The sequence below is a fragment of the Pelophylax lessonae genome, assembly GCF_965119305.1.
Source record: "Pelophylax lessonae genome assembly, chromosome: 1".
Lineage (NCBI taxonomy): Eukaryota > Metazoa > Chordata > Amphibia > Anura > Ranidae > Pelophylax > Pelophylax lessonae.
The window spans coordinates 264679005-264700405 of NC_138768.1; the positions used below are offsets into that span (position 1 = coordinate 264679005).

Genomic DNA, 21401 nt, shown 5'->3' on the forward strand with positions numbered 1-21401 from the left:
GCATCAGTATCCCAACAGCATAGCCAGAGTGCACCGTGCATTTTCTGGACATCAGTCTCATGAGACACAAGCTTGGAGGCTTGTAACAAGCCACCCCAACCAAAGCACAAGACTCCAGACACTTGCTGCAGGTGCTCAATGACATAGGGATGTGCCCCCTCGGTGGAGGGATTCCTTTTAAAGGGACTCTACCCGTTCTGATAGTTTGGCAGTTTAAAGTAACCAACAACACTAGTTAATGCAAAACTGGGATTTGCCCACTTTCAAGATCGGACTGTTTTCACCCCCTTCTTGCCAAAGCCATTGTTCAGATTTCAGTGCGGTCACAATTTGAATTAGTCATGCGACACTTAATTTAATATTTTTTTTTTGAGACAGACAACTCTTTGGTGGCATTTAAACACCACAGAAAAAAACAAATAGGTGTATACTATCTAGGCTGTGTGTACAGTCTACAAACTAGGAAATCATATATACATACACACAAATTATATACATTATATATATATATATATATATATATATATATATATATATATATATATATACAGGGCTCAAAATTTCAGGGCTTACAGGGCTCAAACTAGCCAGGCCTTAAGAGTTACTTGCCACTTGTTGCCCCACCCAAACCCTACTCCGCCCCTAAACACGCCCTTGTAAAATATCTCAAAATTACAGTGTTAAATGTTTTATTCAGAATTAAGTTACCAAAAAATATTAACATTAACCACAGCGTGCCCCCTTTCAATGCAGAGTGACCACAGCGTGCCCCCTTTCAATGCAGAGTGACCACAGCATGCAGAGAAACCAGTGCACTTACCTGATGCAGCGGCAGCTTCTCCTCAATCCTCCGCGTCTCCCGAGTCATCCTCCTTGGCCAATGGCAATTGTTCGCCTTTCGGCCAATCAGGAAAGAGGTCTCGGACCCGCTTCCCGATTGGCCAGGAGGAGGATCCGTGTTACAATAGCGAATATTCATTCGCTATTGTCAATGGGGTGGGCTCAGGGCTCACTGCTCTGCGCTCCGGGTCCACCCTTTTCTGAAGCCAACGTACTGGCCGCCACTGATGCGAACCTGTGAGGGGCGGGGACATTCAGGAGGCGGAGAGGGTCAGTCCCAGGTGCAGGAGGTGGAGAGGAGCTGCAGGCACTAATACATTCCACATACAGCACGGCCCTTACTCCCCATCCTCCTCATTCCACTCGCAAAATGCGAGCAGAATTTGAGGGCTGTGTGTGTCATACATATAACTAACACACACACACACACACACACACACCAAAACCCACCAGGTTAGTTGCTTGTAGATCTCACAGGAAAAAAAAGTAAAAACTAGAAATTTTTTTTTTTGCCAAGACCACAGATCCCAGCAAGGAACTAGGTCCTTACTCCTGACTAGGCAGGTTAAAAATGACTTCCTATAGCAGAGAGACGGTATATACCCCCCCCCCCCTGGGACTGCCCATAGGCGTAGCCAGAACTTTTTTCTGCCTAGTGTTATACTCCTGTAGGGGGCAGTATAATCCTACTGTTATGAAGAACAGAGACCGCGTCCGTTAACGATAGAGAAAGGAGGATCCTGACCCTAATGGAATAGACCTGCACGACCCTCTGCCTGATCCATCTGGAAATGGTCACAGCAGACACAGCCAGCCCTTTACGAGATCCATCCGAAAGGACAAATAGGGAGTCAGATTTCAAAAACGACTCAGTTACCTCCAGATACACCCTGATTGCCCAAAGCACATCAAAATAATGTAAGGCAATCTCCTTCGGGTGTTTAGGCTTTGGATACAAGCAAGACAATACAAGGTCTTTATTTAAATGGAAATCAGAAACGACCGAAGGGGATGAAGTATCACTGTCTCTGGACGACCAAATAAGGTGAACGACAACGCCGCCAACTCCGACACTCTGCATGCAGAAGTATTAGCCACCAAGAAGGCTCCCTTCTGTGTCAAAGTGAGCAGAGGAATCTCACAAATACTTTCAAAAGGCAGTTTTCTGAAGAACCGACCGCACCAAATTGAGGTCCCATGGAGGCAACGGAGACCTCACCAGGGGGAACCAAGTGACGTACCCCCCTGAATAAAAAGTATGAATCAAAGCCGAAAACTTGGCCCTTGATCGTTCCCAAGGCCAAGAATTGATCTACCCCCATTTTGAAGAAACTCCAAAATTGTAGCCACTGAAAAGGAATGGGGGGGGGGGGAGCCCCCCCTTCCTAGAAGTAGATTTTCTAGCTTTTAACAGCATGGGAATCACTGATTCCGACACCCCCTCTATCCTTCAGCACCTGGCTTTCAATAACCATGCTGTTAAAGCCAGCGACTAAAGCAGGATGGAAGACCATCCCTGAGCCAGAAGATCTTCTCTGAGAGGGAGTCTCCAAGGGACCAGCTGTACTAGATCTGAGGACCAAGACCGTTGAGGCCAGTCTGGGGCCACTAGAATTACCGGAATCCCTTCTGCCTCAATTCTGTGCAGGTCTTGGCAGAAAGTTTAGAGAGGGAAAACCGTATATCAGACGATATAGGCCCCAAGGGGGCCACCAGAGCATCTGTGGCATCGGCCAGAGGATCCCGAGACCTTGCTACAAACCTCTGTACCTTCCTGTTGAGATTAGAGGCCAACAGTTCCACTTTGGGAGTTCCCCACCAGAAACTCAGTTGATGAAACCTCTCTGGCATTGTCCGATTGAATCTGGACCGGGCACCCTTGCAGACAATCCGTCCAATGGGCCAGGCAAAGCCAGATCGCCTGAAGTTCCAGGATATTGATCGGCAGTCTGGACTCCTCCAGAGTCTAATCTGCGGAGCACAATCCTCGCCCAAGACGCCTCCCCACCCGGACAGTCTGGCATCTGTGGTGACCACCGTCCAGTACAGGGGGAAGAGGATTTTCAATGTCGAAGAGCCGGAGAGCGAAGCCACCAAATCAGGGACCCACTCGTACCCCGACTCAAAAGGATCACATCGTCTAGAGACTGGATTCTTGTCCCACTTCACAAGAATCTCCCTTTGCAGAGATCTTGTATGGAACTCTGCAAACAGAATTTTTTTTTTTTTTTTTCCAAAAAAATGTGTTTGAAAGACTGCTGCGCAAATACAGCATGACCATGACAAAAAATATTGCAAGGACCGCCATTTTATTCTCTAGAGTCTTTGCTAAAAAAAAAATATGTTGGGAGGGGGGTTCCAAGTCCTTTTCTAGCAAAAAAGAAAATGGATTTTTGTCTTACTGTAAAATCCTTTTCATTGAAGGACACCGCTCCATATCTTCTTTGACCCTTGGGGTTATGCTGCTTTCGATAGGAGTAGGACTAGGCGGAAATCAAATTTGACTACGCCCCTAGGACAGTCCTAGGGGCTATACTCCCACTTCCTGCTATAGGATATCAGTTTGTAACAAGCAGCATCAGAAGAAGACAAACCAACTCAGAGGGGTGGGTGCTGTGTCCGTCAATCAGAGAAAAGGGAAACTGAATGTTGGAAAAACATGGACTTTAAAAGGCACTGGGTACAGTAAAACAACGATTTTATTAGTTTACATATTAAAACTCAAAAAAACGAAAAAGAAAAACCATAAATATTAATGATCAGAGAAAAAGGATTTTACGTTAAGACAAAAATCCAGTTCTTTCGGTCATTGACTGTCACAGCTCCATATCTTTTTACCCTTTGGACATCCCAAAGCAGTGTCAATATCAGGGGTGGGAAATCGCAGCATTGGATATAATTCCCAAAAAGGCTAAACCTAGCCAACCAGGTAAATTAGGAGCTCAACCAGGAACAGCTGGAGCTCACCAACCAGGAAAAAATACACATACAAAAAAACAAAAAAAAGTCGGAGGCTGAGTCAATGTTATCTGTACAACCATATCACACTATCGCATTTGTCAAAAAACCAAGCCATACCAAAAAATAGAAAGACCCTCGGCAAAAAATAAATTGACAAAACAGACAGGTAATAGATGTAAGGTGCTAATTTATTACAAAATATAAAAAATGACAGTAAAAAAGCCAATAAACAACAAGTTTAATAATTGGCTATGGAACAGATCACAGCATGTGGAGGAATAGTCAGCCCATCACCCAACACCATTGACCATGCAAAACTGACAGACATCCATATAGCTAAGCACCAATGGGATGGGGTGAAATCAGATACATAAAACAAAAAAGTAGACTATGCAGCGTCTGGACGCAGCAGGGAACATACAAAAAGAATCCCCAGGGAAACGGATAAACCGTGTTGGTGATGGCAATGACTGACAGTGAAATATTGCACCATGCCCAAGTTGTAGTCCAATGACTCAAGAGTATGTTGGCAAATAACTAAATAGTAAGATGCAGGTTGGCTTGTGGTTGCCTCAAGATATTGGCAGTCTATATACAAGTCTATGAAAAGCATTGATATTCAAGATTCCCCACAGATGCTCCAACCTTAATGCCCCATACACACGTGCAGATTATCTGCAGACTTTTGTCTGCAGACTTACCTTTTCTATGTAGTGCAAGGGCCTGCTGGATTGCATACAAATTGAAAGTGTTTAGGTTTGACCACATATTATATGGTTTTGGTAAGTCTGCAGACAAAAGTCTGCAGATAATCTGCACGTGTGTATGGGGCATAAAGCAGACAATTGTCTGGGAGGGAAACCAAACTGGCAGATCAGCTGGAGAGGTAATGATCCTGAAGAAGCTACGCAAGCACGTAGCGAAACTCGTTGACATCACTCATGCGTCATGGACGACCACTTTTTTTGCAGAGGGTCTCTTACGGCTAAGTTTTCTATTCAGGAAAAAATACACCCTCAAGAGGAAGGAGCCCCTGCAACGGCAGCCTGCCACCTTGCGGCCTAACGCAGCATCTGCAGATGCAAGTACGTCCACCTTGTAAAACTTTGTAAATGTGTGCACACAAGACCACATGGTCGCCTTGCACACCTGGCCCACTGACACCTGATGAAGGAAGGCCCGGGAGGCACTAAGAGCCCTTGTAGAATGCGCCTTGACAGGGAAAGGAGGAACCTGACCCCTGATGGAATAGGCCTGCACCACCATCTGCCTGATCCATCTGGAAAAGGTTGCAGCAGATGCGGCCTGCTGCTTAGGAGATCCATCCATAAGGACAAACAATGAAACGGATTTTCAAATCAACTCGCCGCCAGGTACAACCTGTTTGCCCGAACCACATGCAGGGACTGTCAGGCAATTTCTTTAGGATAATAGGGAAACTTCTATAGAATAATTCAATAAAAAATCTCCACCCTGCGCTGCCCAGACGAAGTCTATTGAGACGAAACGTTGGCGACTCCAGACGCAACGTCCACACGCCCCCTGGAAAATAACCGGCCTTCATTATCCTTTGCTACTTGGGATTGTTCGCGGGACGCCGCATCTCCATCCCTGGTTCTAGTGATTTGACAAGCCTATTTTATTCATGAGATAATGTGAGTAATATTTAATAAAGTGGAATATTATTTTTTAAACGGGATTACGCTATGGGCTTCGCTTTCTTTTCTTCCCACATATTTATGCTGGAGAAAAATATTAAGGAGCACGAACCCTACACTGATATGCTACATGCTTCTTGAGAGGTGGTCTACTTGCATCGATTAAGCATTCATTTAACATTAGATCTTCAGCGGTCTTGATTAATAGCTGGGAGAGGCTGACTCATTAAGTTGAGCAGCCAAGGAAATCTGGTAAGCTGCTTATATCCCACCACCGAGGTGTTCCCTTCCTTCACATACCCTGGGTGTCACGGGTTGAATCACTTCTTGCAATATTGTGCACGTGGACTTATGATTTTATTTTATATAATTTATGTTTCAATGTTTTTATTGAAGTTTTTTTTTGGTAAAGAAAAGTGTTAACAGTGCACTAGGAGCCAACGTGGCTCAATTATTTCTTACGTATACAGAGAATATCTCAGAAAACATAGACATACAAACAAAGACATACATTGGTGCCAATGCAAAAAAAGAAAAAAAAAAAAAACACACAGAAGCAAAATGGGCAGTCAATAAGACTGCAACCTAAAACGTAAACTTAAGTTAGGCATCCAACCAACAGTGTGAAAGCACATCGACACATAGACAGACAGCGCCCCCGCTATTACATCCTACAGGACCGACCCTCCAATGGTGCCCCTACGGGAACTCACTGCGCCCTTCCAGAGGGGACGAACCCCAACCCCGACCCCTGTATCAAATCCTCCACTAGTGGGGGGCACAGCCTGTCGTCCGTGCACTGCCAAAAAAAAAAAAAAATACCAGAAATTAAGAGAAAAAAGAAAAGATAGATCGAGGGAAAGGGACCAGACTGGGGGAAAAGGAGGAAACCGCAGAGGAGAGCAGCAGGAATGGAAGAGTGAAAGAGAAGAAAGAAAGAGACATCGGCGGCTATGGGGAAAATAGAAAGTCGAGGGTCGACATCCAGGCCCCGCCCGCCCCACCGGGGGAAATTCCCCCCGCAACAACTCATCCAAGGCTACCAAGGCACCCAAGCACCCCCCCTATGAGGGGCCCGCCAGGTACCTTATCCAGGGGTCCCAAATCTTTGTCAAACATGCGCATCCTATCATTCAATATTGCCACCATCCGTTCATTTAACATGATCCAGGTCAGTTTGGCTTTCAAGAGCTCAAATGGCACCACTGGGGTTCGCCACGAGCGAGCTATGGCTATTTTAGCGGCCGTGAACACAAAGGCAATGAGGCGCTTAGCGGGCTTAGTTGCTCCCTCCACTGGTTTACCCAGAAGAGCATTATGGGGGTCTTTCTCTAAATTAACTTGAGTCAAGGAGTAAACAAAATTGTAGACTCTGATCCAAAATCGGCGGACTTTCGGGCAAGTCCACCACGTGTGGAGCACCGTGCCCGCCTGGCCACATCCCCGAAAACAATTGGGGGATGCAGTGCTCACCGCCGCTGCCAACCTGACCGGAACCATGTACCAACGCAAAAACACCTTAACGTTTGCTTCTATCAAGGAAGTATTAAGTATAGATCTAGAGTTAAACTGTGCTAAAGCACTCCACTCCGATTTTATATCATTTATATTGGGACTCATTCATTTGGACACTCTTTTCTTCGTTATACACATTGTGATTAGTAGTTTTTTTCATCCATTTGGACACTATTTATTAATTGTGTGATCATCAATATTCTTAGCGCTACACTTTTATGTTTTCATTGTTAATTTGAGTCACTGTTGGTTGATTTTGTGTTGGCTGCTGACATATTTATTATTTATCATATTAGCGCGGAAATTTTTTCTATTTTCTATTTTTTATAAGATGTTACAATTCCTCCAAAAAGCACAGCATTCAATGGTGAAAAAAAACTCTAAACAGTCTAAACTGAGGCGTAATAGTAGTTGGGGATTATAAAGTACTAAGTGGGTAGACTCTCTGGTCCACAAACCGTGTATTAGTAGAATGTTTGGGCACATCTGGCAGATTTATTTAAATAAAATGCTGGCGGACTTGGCGTCATGTCACCAGGCAACCCAATCCAACATCCAATCAGGCAGGTGTACGTGGGCTGCGCATGTGCATGTATTCTAGTAACTGGAGTACACTGGAGCCATAGTAACCAAGGACACCAGGGCAGCCTGGTGTCCTAGATAAACATATGTGCAAGCCACCAGAAGGAAGGTGGTGGGGGAAACATTGTGAGAAATATAAAAGTGAAGAAAACATTCAAGGCGATTAAGACCGAGGCTTAGTAGAGAAAAGAAAAAGGGCAAAATCAGGTTGGGCAAGAAAAAAAAAAAAAAGGCAGAAGTAAAAAAAAAAAAAAAAAAAAAAATAGGAAAATAAAATTAAAAATAAAAACAAACAATCACTAAAAGAAAAATCTTTAAAATTTAGATCTTAATTTTTTGGAAATCTTACTTTATATTGGTTGTTTAGTCACTACAGGGCAACTGGTTTTTCTACAATAGATGTTGGCAGAAGTATCGGGTAAAGGTGTTGCATGTCTTAACCACTTGCCGACCGCCGCACGACTATCTACGTCGGCGGTCAGCCCCTCACAGGCAAACTGACGTAGGTCTACCTCGCTTGCTTGTGAGGGTCTAGGGAGCGAGCGCGCGCCCCCGGAGGCGTGGTCACGGACCCCTCCGCGCGTGTGACCGGCGGACCCGATGTCCGCCGGTCACTCTGCGATCGGCGGGGGAGAGGGAGAAAGTCAGGCGGCTTGTGTAAACAAGCTGCCTGTCATTCTCCCCTGTGTATGAAAGATGATCATACGGTTCTACTATGTAGAACCGTTGATCACCGTTCATACATCTGAAGCCACAGCCAATCACAGTAGAAAGCACGCCCCTAGGGACACATAGCCCCTCCCTTTCAAAAAAAAGTTAACACCTTCACTGCCAGTGTATTTTTACAGTAACAGTGCATATGTATAGCACTGATTACTGTAGAAATGTCACTGGTAACCCCAAAAGTGTCAAAAATGTCAGTCAAGGGTCCGATCAGTCCGCCGCAATGTCGCAGTACCGCAAAAAAAATTGCAGCTCGCCGCCATTACGCGTTAAAAAAAAAACAAAAATCCTTCCCTTTGTTAGTAAACGCGATAACTTTTGCGCAAACCAATCAAAATACGCTTTTTGCGATTTTTTTTACCACGCATAGGTAGCATAAAACAAATTGGCCGAAAATGTTAAAAAATTTTGATTTTTACTTTTTTTGGGGGGGGGGGGGGGGGGGATGTCATAAAAAAATGTGAAAAATATTGCTATTTTTGCAAAATTTACGCTCTTTTTTTGTTTATAGCGCATGATCAAAAAAAAAAAAAAAATCGCACAGGTGATCAAATACCACCAAAAGAAAGCTCTGTTTGTGGGAAAAAAAAGGACGCCAAATTCGTTTAGGTACAGCGTCGCACGACCGCGCAATTGTCCGTTAAAGTCACGCATTGCCGAATCGCAAAATACCCCCTGGTCGTTTAGCAGCCAAATCCTCCGGGGCTTAAGTGGTTAACCAATGTTTTCCCAGTGAACTGTAGGGACACTTGTGGGTGTCTGCAACTGTGTAGGACAGTTGCTGACAAACTGGACTGCGGTCATTGGCAGAGGCTGTCAACCACTAGCTGTAAAGCTGTGATGGAGGTAAAGACCGCAGTAAAGCCCTTTGGGCATACAACACGTCATGAAAAACAGTTTGCGAATTACCCAGTCCCCTTAGTATATTTCATATATAGGTAAAATTCAGGTGGGTAGATTATTAGTTTTCATTTCCAATAGGCATAGTCCTATTAGGAACAGAATTGCACCAAAATCAATCCCCATAGGCTTACTATTTCTGCTCCAAGGGCATGAACATTATTTCAAAATAAACTTTTCAGTAGTCAAATTACTGCATAACAGATGTCTATTAGGTAGCTTTAGGCCTCACTCACTGGCAAAAATACAATATGGCATTTCTAAATGCATGTAATAATTTTTCAATGGTGCCATTCACACTATGCATTTAGCTGACCTTCAGTGCAGAATCCTGTGCATCCAGGATCTGATTGAACCTTCTAAAATGCATGTAAACGCACCTAAATCTGCCTTAAAACAGGAACATATAAAAGATGCACCGAAATTTCTGCAGCTGAAAAGTGTGTTTTCTGCAGTTTGCCAATCAGGAAAAAGGTGCCGACAATGGTGCCGAAAACGCATGCGATTCTGACAATTTTGCTGCGAGTTTTTTCATAGGTCACGTGATTAACCTAACACGGGTACGTTAACACGTTCTTGCTGTGTTTTCAATGCATTTCAGGGGGGAGTTTTAGTGCAGTTTTTTTGAACTGACCAATAATGCAGCAAGATAGATTTTTACCACCACAACGGAAGCGCAACGTACAAAGCGCAAAATACATAGAATTTAGGGGAATGCATTTCTCTTGAGCTTTTCTTGCGCTAAATGAGCCGATAAAGATGGACAAATACATATTTTTTTAAACTGATAATATTAATTGAAAAGTCACATAAATATATTATATATATATATATATATATATATATATATATATATATATATATATATATATATATATATATATATATATATATATATATATTTTTTTTTTTTTATTTTTTTTTTATTTTTTTTTAACAGTCATTTTGGTTTTCTCGGACAAAAATGTCCATTCGGTGCACCTCTACATCTAACACATTGATCTGGGAGGCTTAAAAGCTATTCTACTTCCCAGATGACTTGTCCACAGGAGTACTAGTGGCAAGGAGGCCTTAGGATTGAAGAAACTAAAGTCCACCCTTGACAACCATGCAACAGAATCAAAACCAAAAGTACAATTTTAAAAAAAAAGGTTCTGTAACTCTAGAAAGCAGATTGAATAAACCGAAGAAAAAAGAAAAAAAACCTGAATCTCTAAACAAGCTCTTGATCATAAAACTGCTAAAACATAACACTATGGATACAGATACAACAACAATATACATCTGAACAATTGCAAATAAACTGTCTATCCTATGGCTGGTAGGCTATATTTAACCATCTGTCAAGAACTTTTAAGTACTTTAAGGCCCAAAAGGAAGGGTCTGGACTAACTCCGATATATCCGTGGCCCTTCTTTAGAAGGGTACTCAGCAAGGCTACTCTTTAAAAACCGTGTTGCGCACAATAGTGAGCCTTTAGGCTAGATCAGATGCAGTGGGACTGCATGGGGCAGCAATTCTAGCATAGTGCGTTGCAGGGGTGTGCAGGTACGTAGGACTGAACATCAAACTCAACATCAGCCCCTATGTTGCCATGCAGCGGCTGGTATGAATCAGTCCTTCGTTATCTCTATTAGATAATCTCCTGCCATTGGTGGTATCCGCTAGGGACCCATGGAGGAGAGAATTTCAGCAAATGTGAAAGAAGCCTTGGTATAACAATGCAGGGCTCGACAAACACCAGATACAAGGACACATTGGTGACTAGAATTAGTGGCCTGGCGCCTTGGTTACACTGCTGCAGGTGTCTTGTCACCAAAGTCTCCTGTGAGGTGCGGGAGTCTCCATGACACCAGCAAGTGCCGCGCCCGCATGCGGAAGACTCCCGCACCTCGCAGAGACTTGGGATGTCTGGCGACAGAACTGTGTCAGCTGTGAAAGAACAGAGCTTATGCTTCCTGTATAGTTCTGGCTCCATCCTGTCACAGGCGGAGTGATATCAAATGCACTCTGCCTGTCAGAGGAGAGGTACAGGAACCATCGGCTCCGCATGCTTCCTCCAGCGCCGCTCCTCACACACTCCGACAGCAGCAAGTTACATGTGATAGGAGTGCAACTAGCCCCCAGCACAGAATTGTAAATATCCCACCATGTGCAGTGTTTCTGACTCCTACCACCATGACCACTTCAAATCACTGAAGTGATCATGGTGGTTGGAGTGTTCCTTTAATAGCTCTTAGAAGAAGTAAAGAAAGTACACACGGGTCGAATGCTGGGCAACTTTAGCCTGTTCATTAAAAAACTGGCCACCATTGGGCCCGTGTGTATTGCAGCCGGTCCGACAGAAGCCAGCCATTCGACATACGCAAAACAAAACGAAAAAAAAAAACATGCTCCTAACTTTTAGCTAGCTCCTAGGATTTCAAGCACATGTGTCAAGCCCTGACTTAATGGCTCTGAAACGTCTTCATACATTACTACATGCCATGGAAGACTTCAGGAATGAAAGTGGGTTGGGACAAATATACATCCTTTGTAAGGGGTACACTACAACCCTTTGACTATCTAACCCAATCTAAACTACAGACCACTGACCAATTTAAACACCTTGGGGATTGCATACCTAATGATCCCACTAAATACCTCCATTTTCCATTTTGACCCAGATAGAATCCAGGGTATATATATTAGGGATGCACCGAAATGAAAATTCTGGACCGAAACCGAAAATGCAGGAAGCCCTTGGCCGAAAACCGAAACCGACTTTTTCCCCCCAAATTATTTTAAAATAGATAGAACAGGGGCATACGACAGAAACAGGCAGCGATGTACACCTGTAGCTAGTATGCAGTATATGTACTGTGACGGGTTGGCAAGTGGTTAATTTAATTACCAATGATATTTGTATTATGCAGCATGAGGGGGTTAATGTATTGCCACTGCTGGTCACTGATTCATTAGTGACCGACCAGTGGCAGTTAATTAACCCCTTTGTGCTGCATTAGTACAACCAGTATCAGTGTTAATTAACACTTGTTGCACTGATACTGGTTGCACTAATGCAGCACAAAGGGGTTAATTAAGTGCCACTGGTCGGTCACTAATGCATCAGTGACCAGCAGTGACAATGCATTAACCCCCTCATGCTGCATAATACAAATACCATTGGTAACCTCACCTCAGCCCCCCCACCTCAATGATGCAATGTCCTTACTTGTCAGCACCTCTCTGCTCCTCCCGTCCCCTTCCTTTCAAAAATGCCGCCTCCTGGTGATGTCACTACTACGGCTCTGTGTATGTCACCAGGACAGAAAGTCAGGGAAATTTCCCCAACAGTAATAAGGTTTTAAAACAAGGTGTGAATATAGCTCTGAGGGGCATCCTAATCACACTAGCAGCGCTCCAATGAATTCTTAAGGAGAATCGTATACAACCACTACAATACATATATAAAATACATTCAGTATTTTATATATGTATTGTAGTGGTCGTATACGATTCTCCTTAAGAATTCATTAGAGCGCTGCTAGTGTGATTAGGATGCCCCTCAGAGCTATATTCACACCTTGTTTTAAATTTATTCTATTTATAGCAGCTGCTATCTTATTTGTCAGCTTTAAGCTAGCGCTGGGTGAGTGGGCAGTTTTTTAATTACTTACTCCTTTTTGTACAAGTAATAAGGTTTTGTTGGAGTAAGGCTTTAACATACAGTGCCTTTTTCACAGATTTGATGTATGTTACAAAGTGTATACAATGTGTATCTGCAGTCAAATCTTAACAAGAGAGAGAGACTGTTACAAAGTGTTTCTGAGAGAGAGAGAATGTTACGTTTTGACTGCAGAAACACTTTGTAACATTCCATTTCAGAGAGAGAGAGAGAGAGAGAGAGAGAGAGAGAGAGAGAGAGAGACTGACTCTAGGCTGTGATTTATAATCCGTTCTAACTAGACGCTACAGCAGCAGACATCCACATTACCTTCTTCTACAGCGAACAGCACATGGAAGGGAGGAGGTGGGTGCAACGATTCAGCATTAGGCGCGGAGGAGGATAAGATCCTTTGCATTCTAAGTCCCCGAGCCGTCTAGCGACCACTGTAGCTCACAATGAAGCCCCAGTGTAACCAGCATAGGATCGCAGCAGTCAGCAGCACACATACCCGCAAATGACAGGGAAGTGAAGGACTCACTTTTAACTGATATCAGCATACATTTTCGGCATCCTTAACCCCCTATCGGCCGAAATTGGATACTCACATTTTCGGCCGAAATAATCGGTGGCCGAAATTTCGGTGCACCTCTAATATATATATATATATATATATATATATATATATATATATATATATATATATATATATGGAGCTCCACGCCCTTGAACCTTATTGGAGGCAGAAATGCATTAACCACTTGCCTACCGGGCACTTTCACCCCCTTCATGCGCAGGCCAATTTTCAGCGCTCTCACGCTTTGAGTGACAATTACGCGGTCATGCTACACTATTACCCATATGAAATTTGTATCTTTTTTCACACAAATAGAGCTTTCTTTTGGTGGTATTTAATCATCTCTGGGTTTTTCATTTCTTAAAAAAAAAAAAGGACAGAAAATTTTGAAAAAAAAAAAATTATTTTCTGCGAGTAAATTTTGAAAATAAATAAAAAAAATTCTCCTTCACTGATGTGCGCTGATAAGGCGGCACTGATGGGCACTGATAGGCTGCACTGATGAGGAGGTACTAATATGCCGCACTGATAGGTGGCACTTCTGGGCGGCACTGATGGACACCGACGGGCGTCACTGATAAGCACTGGTGGGCAGCACCATCAGTGCCCACACTCAGTGCCCATAGTGCTGCTAGTCAGTGCCCATCAGTGCCTAGATGAGCAGGCACTGATGGGCACTTATTGTGTTTTATTAACCTCTTTTGTAATCAGGGCACTGGTGATCAGTGCCCTGACTACATTTTTCTGTGTCCCCTAAGCGCTGATCGGCTCTGCTCCTTCCTCACACGCAGTCTCTGTGTGAGGAAGGAGAGCTGGCGATGAGAGATGATCTCATGTTTACATATGAGATCATCTCATTGCATGGTCCGATCACGTGGTAAATGGCCGCTGTGATTGGCCATTTACCACGATCTGTGATTGGCTGTGTCCAAGGGACACGGCCGACACAGATTTTCTCTGATGCGCGCTCGCAGGAGAGCGCGGGGAACCTGTCACTGGGAGGCCTCCCGGAAATTAGAGCCTGCGCTGTAGCCATCTTTCGGCTATAGCGCGGGCAGCAAGAAGTTAACGATCTTACTCTTCAAATTTTGGAATGTACTGAACTTTGCCCACATCTCTGAAAATGAAATCAGTCAAGTATTGTAGCTGCTGACTTTTAAAACACACAAATTCCATTAGCCCATGGGAGTCTAGCACTGTCATACTGAAGTCTTAGCTTTTTCTTCTGCACCACCTTTTGGATTTTGTAGTCAGCTGGGTGATCAGAAATCAGTTTGTTCCCAAACCAAAAGATGGCTGCTGAAGCATCACTGCACATGTGCAGGCCAGCAGACTGGGGGGGGGGGGGGATGTGTCCAAAAGCCTCTTGGGATGTGCGTTGTGTTTTCCAAGAGGCTGTGGGTGGGGTGGGAGCACAGAGTGTTGGTCATCTTCACTATGGGAACAAGAAGTTGCATTGAAGCATCAGCATGGAAGGAAGGAAGAAAGTCTGTATTCAAGGCCACTCACCCATTCCTGCAACCTGTCAAACTGGGATGTGCAGGTGAGTCCAGTTTTTGCGCACTCTGACTAACACAGGCTGCCTGCATACAGCTCCACACTGCTCAGGAAACAAGCGGCTCTTACACATTGTAGATGCCTCTGTACCCTTGTAAATGCGCCCTATGCAAAACAAAAACCTACAGTAATATATATGGCCGGTAGACCAGAATATACAATATCTCCTGCTTATTGCACTTTAAATGTAAAAGAAAAAAAAATAAAAATTTGACAAAAAAAAAAAAAAGTTGGAAACCATGTTTTGTATCTATGGTTAAGAAAAGGATACACGTCTTTCATTTGCTCGATAGTTGGAGCTCGGATAATATCATTTATTCCAATAATATTCTCATGCTTGAAGCGCAACAAAATTTTGATCTCTCTCAGTGTTCTCTGGCAGTATGTTTGATGTTCAAAAGGGCTGATTTTCTTGATAGCAACTCGAACTTTGTTCACGTTGTCATATGCAGAACTGGAAAGAAAGAACAATTGAAGTGGTTAGGCTTTATTTAGAAATTGAAGATAAAATAAAATGGTCACCTACCAGTGTATACATTAAGGCAAAAAAATCATCAAGCAAAGGAACTTCTTTCGCAACCAAACAACATTTTTTTATTCCAATTCACTGGCTGCTTTGGGGTATTACACTTAACAGAATTGGTCATAGCTCTTCACACTTCCATGAAAACTACAAAGATGTGCTCCATTTATTTTTTTTAACCATCTTTTGAAAATCATTTTTGAAAATCATTTTTGAAAATCTGAAAACATAAGTTTAAGAGTCCATTCACACTGCAGCGACTTGTGAGGCGACTTGTGTGCCCTCAAGTCGCCCCAAGTCACTTGACATAACAAAAGCAATGTTAATCAATGAGTGCCGTCTTAATTGGCACTACTGAAGTCGCTCCGACTTCTGAAAAGGGTCCTGTACTACTTTGAGGCGACCTGTGATCTGACTGTCCCATAGACTTCAATGGGAGTCGCCTCCTTATCTTATTTGAAGCGACTTGTGATCCGACTTTCCATTAAAATGGTCCTGAACCAGAAAAAAAGAATTTTTCTTACAATTTTTAGTAGCACAGGGATATGGCTCCGCTCCACCTGGGCGTTTTTGTTGCAGGCATTTATCCGGCATTTTTTGGGCACATATGCCTGTGCTACTAAAAATAAGAAAAATGATCTTTTCTGGTTCTGGACATGCTACAGAGCTGAAACTTCACAGGTACACTTTTTTTTTTCTTTTTGCCATGTGAATACAGATATTGACATAGTAGGTATTATAGCAAATTTGGCTGAAAAAATTGAAATCGCTTTAGAATTATGTAAAATGAATAGTTGCTCATTCTACTTGGCTCAAATCAGCGCTACAATTAAAGAAAGGAACCACCCTAACACATACACACATCATTCAAAGGATTCTATTCTTATTTAAAGCAGAGTTGCACCCAAAAGTGTATGGTCTGCTTTAAGGAATCCTGACATGCCACACTTGGCATGTCTTTTTTGTGGAGGGGGACCTCGTTTTGACAGGAACCCATTCCCACTTCTGCTCGGACCGCCTAGGAGGCTCTAGCAGAAGTTCTCTCCCCCTCCCTCCCTGCAATCTTCTGGGACACATCACAGGTCCCAGAAGATTGCCCGGTTGCATTGCTAGATCGTGGGAAAAGGAATGTGTGTTTATAAAAGTCAGCAGCTACAATTTTTGCAGCTGCTGACTTTCATTAAACACAGAAACGGCTGGAACTCGGCTTTAAGTGAACCTGCTTGTGCTTTTACAATACCTGTAATTTCAGATGTCTTACAGCTTTCGCAATCCAAGGCAGGTCTCTACATGGAGGATACCTGAATTTTTATAGCACACTCCACCTCCACACATTCCTCTTTTTGAGCTCCAGAACAATTTCCTGTATACACATCTGTATCGGCTATACCTCAAATCAATTTGTCAATGCGCTAAACCCAAAAGGAATAAGTTAGTGGTGGGATCACAAATTTTGAGCACTCCAAATACACCTAAGAGACAGAGTGGTGTTCTAAGAAATTCAGGCTGGTCACAGACCATATTTACAGAATATAAACCGCATGCATTTGTAACGTAATCACACTTAGAGGATTTTTCCTTTTAAGCAAAAAGTGCTTTCCTCCCTTCAAAAATAAAAAAAACTGGAGTGCAACTGTACCAAGCTGTTTATACAGGATTTTATACACACTTACATGAAAATGTTTCAGGCCACTTTTCCACCTAATTTGAAATGACTGCTCCTGTGCAGCTAAAAACCACACTACTTTACTTACAGCCGTTGTTCAAGTTGACAACAGTTCTAAAGGACATACAATCTGAGGTTCATCATATGTGGCTTTAGAAACCAAGTTAAGTAATTGTAAAGTATTTTTTTAATAGCAAACATGTTCTACTTACCTGCTCTGTGCAGTTGGTTTTGCACAGAGCAGCCCCGATCCCTCCCTCCTATCGAGTACCCCACAGGAATCCGCTTGCTATGGGGGCACCCGAGCTGAGCTGCAGCTCCGTGTGTCCATTTAGACACAAAGCAGCCGTTCGGCCCCTCTCTGATTGGCTGACTGACAGCCGTGGGAGCCAATGGCTCTGCGACTTTCTCAGCCAGAAAAGGAGAGAGTCTGGGACGGCGGAGGGACTCGTGGACATTGCTGGAGCGAGCGATGTGACTCAAGTATTGGAGGGTGCTGGGGAGGCTGCTACACCCAGAAGGCTTTTTATATCTTAATGCATAAAATGCATCAAGATAAAAAAACCTGACTTTACAACTCCTTTAAGCTGGCTACACATTATGCATCCACCATAGCAAATTACAAGAGAAAAGGGGGGGGGGGGGGGGGACACTACTCATCACACCTTGGAATTAAGCGGGCACCACTCCCGCCAGTTCACCGCGCCATCTTGGAGTGCTGTTGTCATGACCAGGGCTACGCGACCTTGCGAAGTTGTTTCAATCGCTGGCCAGCCCCCGTCCAGTGAGGCTGTGTCACGGCCAACCTAGTGCAGAGCTAGTAGTTGGGTCGCGCTCGCAGGCCAGACTGGGAAGGCCATAAGGATCTATGATATCCAGTGCATCACCCAGTTCAGCTGATGACTGTAGTTCACACAGGAACAGAAAATAACAGAAAAAACTAAATTTAAAAGGAAAAAAATGCCAGGACCGTAGATCCCAGCAGGGAGTCAGGTCCCTAGTCCTGACTAGGCAGAAGAAACTGAAGTCCTATAGCAGGAAGTGATGGTATACTCCCTGGGACTGCCTCACGGGCGTAGCCAAAATTGTTTCCGCCCAGTCCGACTCCTAAAGAGAGAACAGCATAAGCCCAAAGGTTTAAGATGACATGGAGCTGGGTCCGTCAGTGAATGAAAGAGAAATAGGCCTTGTGTATATAGAAAAAGTCTTAGATCTTTGAGTTCAGCTCATGAAAAATGGGGGCAAAAGCAAGTGTTGTGTTGAGAATTTTGTTCAGTGCAAATAAAAAATGACAAATTTATCCCCTAGTTTGTAGACCTGATCACTTTTGCACAAACCAATCAATATACACTTATTGGGATTTTTTTTTTTTTAATCAAAAAAAATGTGGCAGAGAACATTAGCCTAAATTGATTAAAAAAAAAAAAAAAAAAAACTGGATTTTTTTTTTATTAGGAATGTTTTATAGCAGAAAGAAAAAAAAAAAAAAAAAAAGGAATTTTTGTAAAATCTTACCTGTAAAATTCCTTTCTCTGAGTCCTCCGACAGTCGCCGCCTCTTCATATTCGTCACAATAGGGGTTATGACCTTTACTCCGTAGGAGTAGCTAGGCAACAGAATATGTCAATATTAAAGCTTTTAACATATCCCACCCCCAGGGGGTGGTCCCCTCAGTCAATACCCTCCTACTTCCTGTATCCATACCTCAGTTTCAGTAGAATAGCAGTAGAGTATACAACCAAACCCCAAAAGAGGGGCGGGGGCGGCGACTGTCGGAGGACTCAGAAAGGAATTTTACAGGTAAGATTTTACAAAAATTCCGTTCTTACGTCCTCCCGACAGTCGCCGCCTCTTCATATTCGTCACAATGGGGACGTCCCAAAGCAGTGCAAACATGAGGGGTGGGAAACGCAGCCGCGCCTAAGGCAACGCAGTCTCCACATCAGAGAAAGGAACCTTACCAAAAGGAAGGAAACCAGCTGGGCAGCATGAAAAAAAAAAACTTGCTCAACAGGAGCAACAACCCAGGAAAAACAAATAACCTAGGGATAAAAAATATATCCCAAACAGCCAAGGGTCCAAAACAAAGGGCCCTAAGGAACTGCCGCACTAAGAACCTCGCGGCCAAAGGAAGCATCTGCCGATGCCTGAACATCCACCTTGTAGAATTTCGAGAAGGCGTGAACGGACGACCATGTCGCCGCCTCACACACCTGGGCCACAGAAGCCCGATGATGACAGGCCCAAGACGTACTCAGAGACCTGGTAGAGTGCGCCTTCACAGGCATAGGGGGAACTTTCCCCTTCAAAGCATATGCCTGTTCAATGGTCTGTCCGATCCATTTGGCGACGGTAGAAGCCGACGCCGCCATGCCCTTCCGAGGACCCTCTGGAAGGACAAATAAAGAATCCGACTTGCGAAAAGATTCAGTCGATTTTAGGTAAACCCTAATCGCCCGAACATCCAAGGAGTGCAAATCCACCTCCTTCGGATGTTTTGGCTTTGCGCAGAGCGAAGGCAAGGCAATGTCCTCATTGAGGTGAAATTCCGAGATCCTCCTCGGAAGAAAAGAAGGGTTAGGTCGCAAGACCACCTTATCCAAGTGAATGACCCAATACGGAGACCTGCAGGACAAAACTGCCAGCTCCGACACTCTGCGAGCCGAAGTGATCGTCACCAAAAAAAGCGACCTTCTTGAACAGACAACGAGATCTTCCTGATCTGTTCAAAAGGAGCATGTTGTAACACGGACAGAACAAGATTCAAGTCCCAAGGAGGCAGAGGTTCCCTCCTAGGAGGGACCAGATGTCGTACCCCTTGAACAAAAGTGCTAACCAAGGAGTTAGATGCCACAGGACGTTGAAAAAGAACGGCCAGCGCATAGGCCTTCCAAGTACAGTAATAGACCTTCCCCGAGGAAGACTTCCTCGCGTTGATCAAAGTGTGAATGACCTCAGGGGAGAGACCCCTATCCTTCAGGACCTCGGTTTCAACAGCCAGGGCGTCAAAGCCAGCAACTGTAAAGCAGGATGGAATATCGGTCCTTGAGAAAGAAGATCTTCTCGCAGAGGCAGACGCCACGGGGCGTCGACCGCCAGATTCACGAGGTCTGCGCACCAGGACCGGCGAGGCCAGTCCGGTGCCACAAGAATCACCGTGTGCGGTTCCGAGTTCAACCTGCGAAGGAACCTGGACAGCAGTTGAATCGGTGGAAATGCATACATCAGTCGGTACTGATGCCACGGAGCTACCAACGCGTCTGCCCGAGGATCGCGCGTCCTTGCCACGAACCTTTCCACCTTGTTGTTCAGACGAGACGCGTACAGGTCCACCTCTGGAAGACCCCACTTCGCGCACAACATCTGGAAGACATCCGGGCGGAGGGACCATTCCCCCTGGTCCAGGGACTGGCGACTTAGATAATCCGCCTGCCAGTTCTCCACCCCCGGAATGTGAACTGCCGTTATCGCATATGTCTCGGCCCAAGACAGAATGTCGGCCACTTCCCGAGCCGCTCGGGCACTCCTGGTGCCCCCTTGGTGGTTGATATAGGCCACCGCCGTGGCATTGTCCGTCTGCACCCGAACCGGACGGCCCTGCAGCCTGTCCGTCCAACGTCGAAGGCAGAGATTTATCGCTGGCAATTCCAGAATGTAGATCGGAAGGGAGGATTCCACCTCCGACCAAGTTCCCTGGGCAGACAGAACGCCCAGAACACCACCCCAGCCAGACAGGCTGGCATCCGTGGTGATCACCGTCCATGAGAGAGGACGAAAAGACTTGCCCCCTGACACCGCCGGGGACTGGAGCCACCACAGAAGATCCATTCTGGTGCGATGGCACAACGAAAACTGGAGATCCAGAGATTGCGGTCGCCCGTCCCACCAGGACAGGATCTCCGCGTGTGAAACTGGGCGAAGGGAATCGCCTCGAAAGCCGAGACCATCAATCCCAAACATCGCATGCACGTCCGGAGGGACGAGCACGGAACGTCCCTGAGGGACCGGACTTCTTCCTGAAGAGTCCTGAGCTTGTCGTCCGGTAGGAAGACCTTCGCCTGGACCGAGTCCAGAATCATTCCCAGGTAGGGAAGACGAACCGACGGGCACAGCGTCGATTTTGGAAAGTTTATCATCCAACCAAACTCCTGCAGAGTCTGCAACGTGACGGACAGGTCCTTCACCAGACCCTGGCTGGTCGCAGACCGAACCAGAATGTCTTCCAGATACCCCAGGACAGAGATGCCCTGGGC

General features: G+C 44.7%; 1 protein-coding gene across 1 annotated transcript in view; it reads right to left on the reverse strand.

Annotated features, from left to right (window-relative positions):
• Positions 1 to 21401, reverse strand: part of MAPK1 (mitogen-activated protein kinase 1) — a 150012-nt gene that overhangs the window by 56926 nt on the left and 71685 nt on the right. Inside the window, exon 2 of the mRNA XM_082263551.1 lies at positions 15231 to 15413. Coding sequence (XP_082119677.1) covers positions 15231 to 15413 — 183 coding nt within the window. The remainder of the gene's footprint in view (positions 1 to 15230; positions 15414 to 21401) is intronic.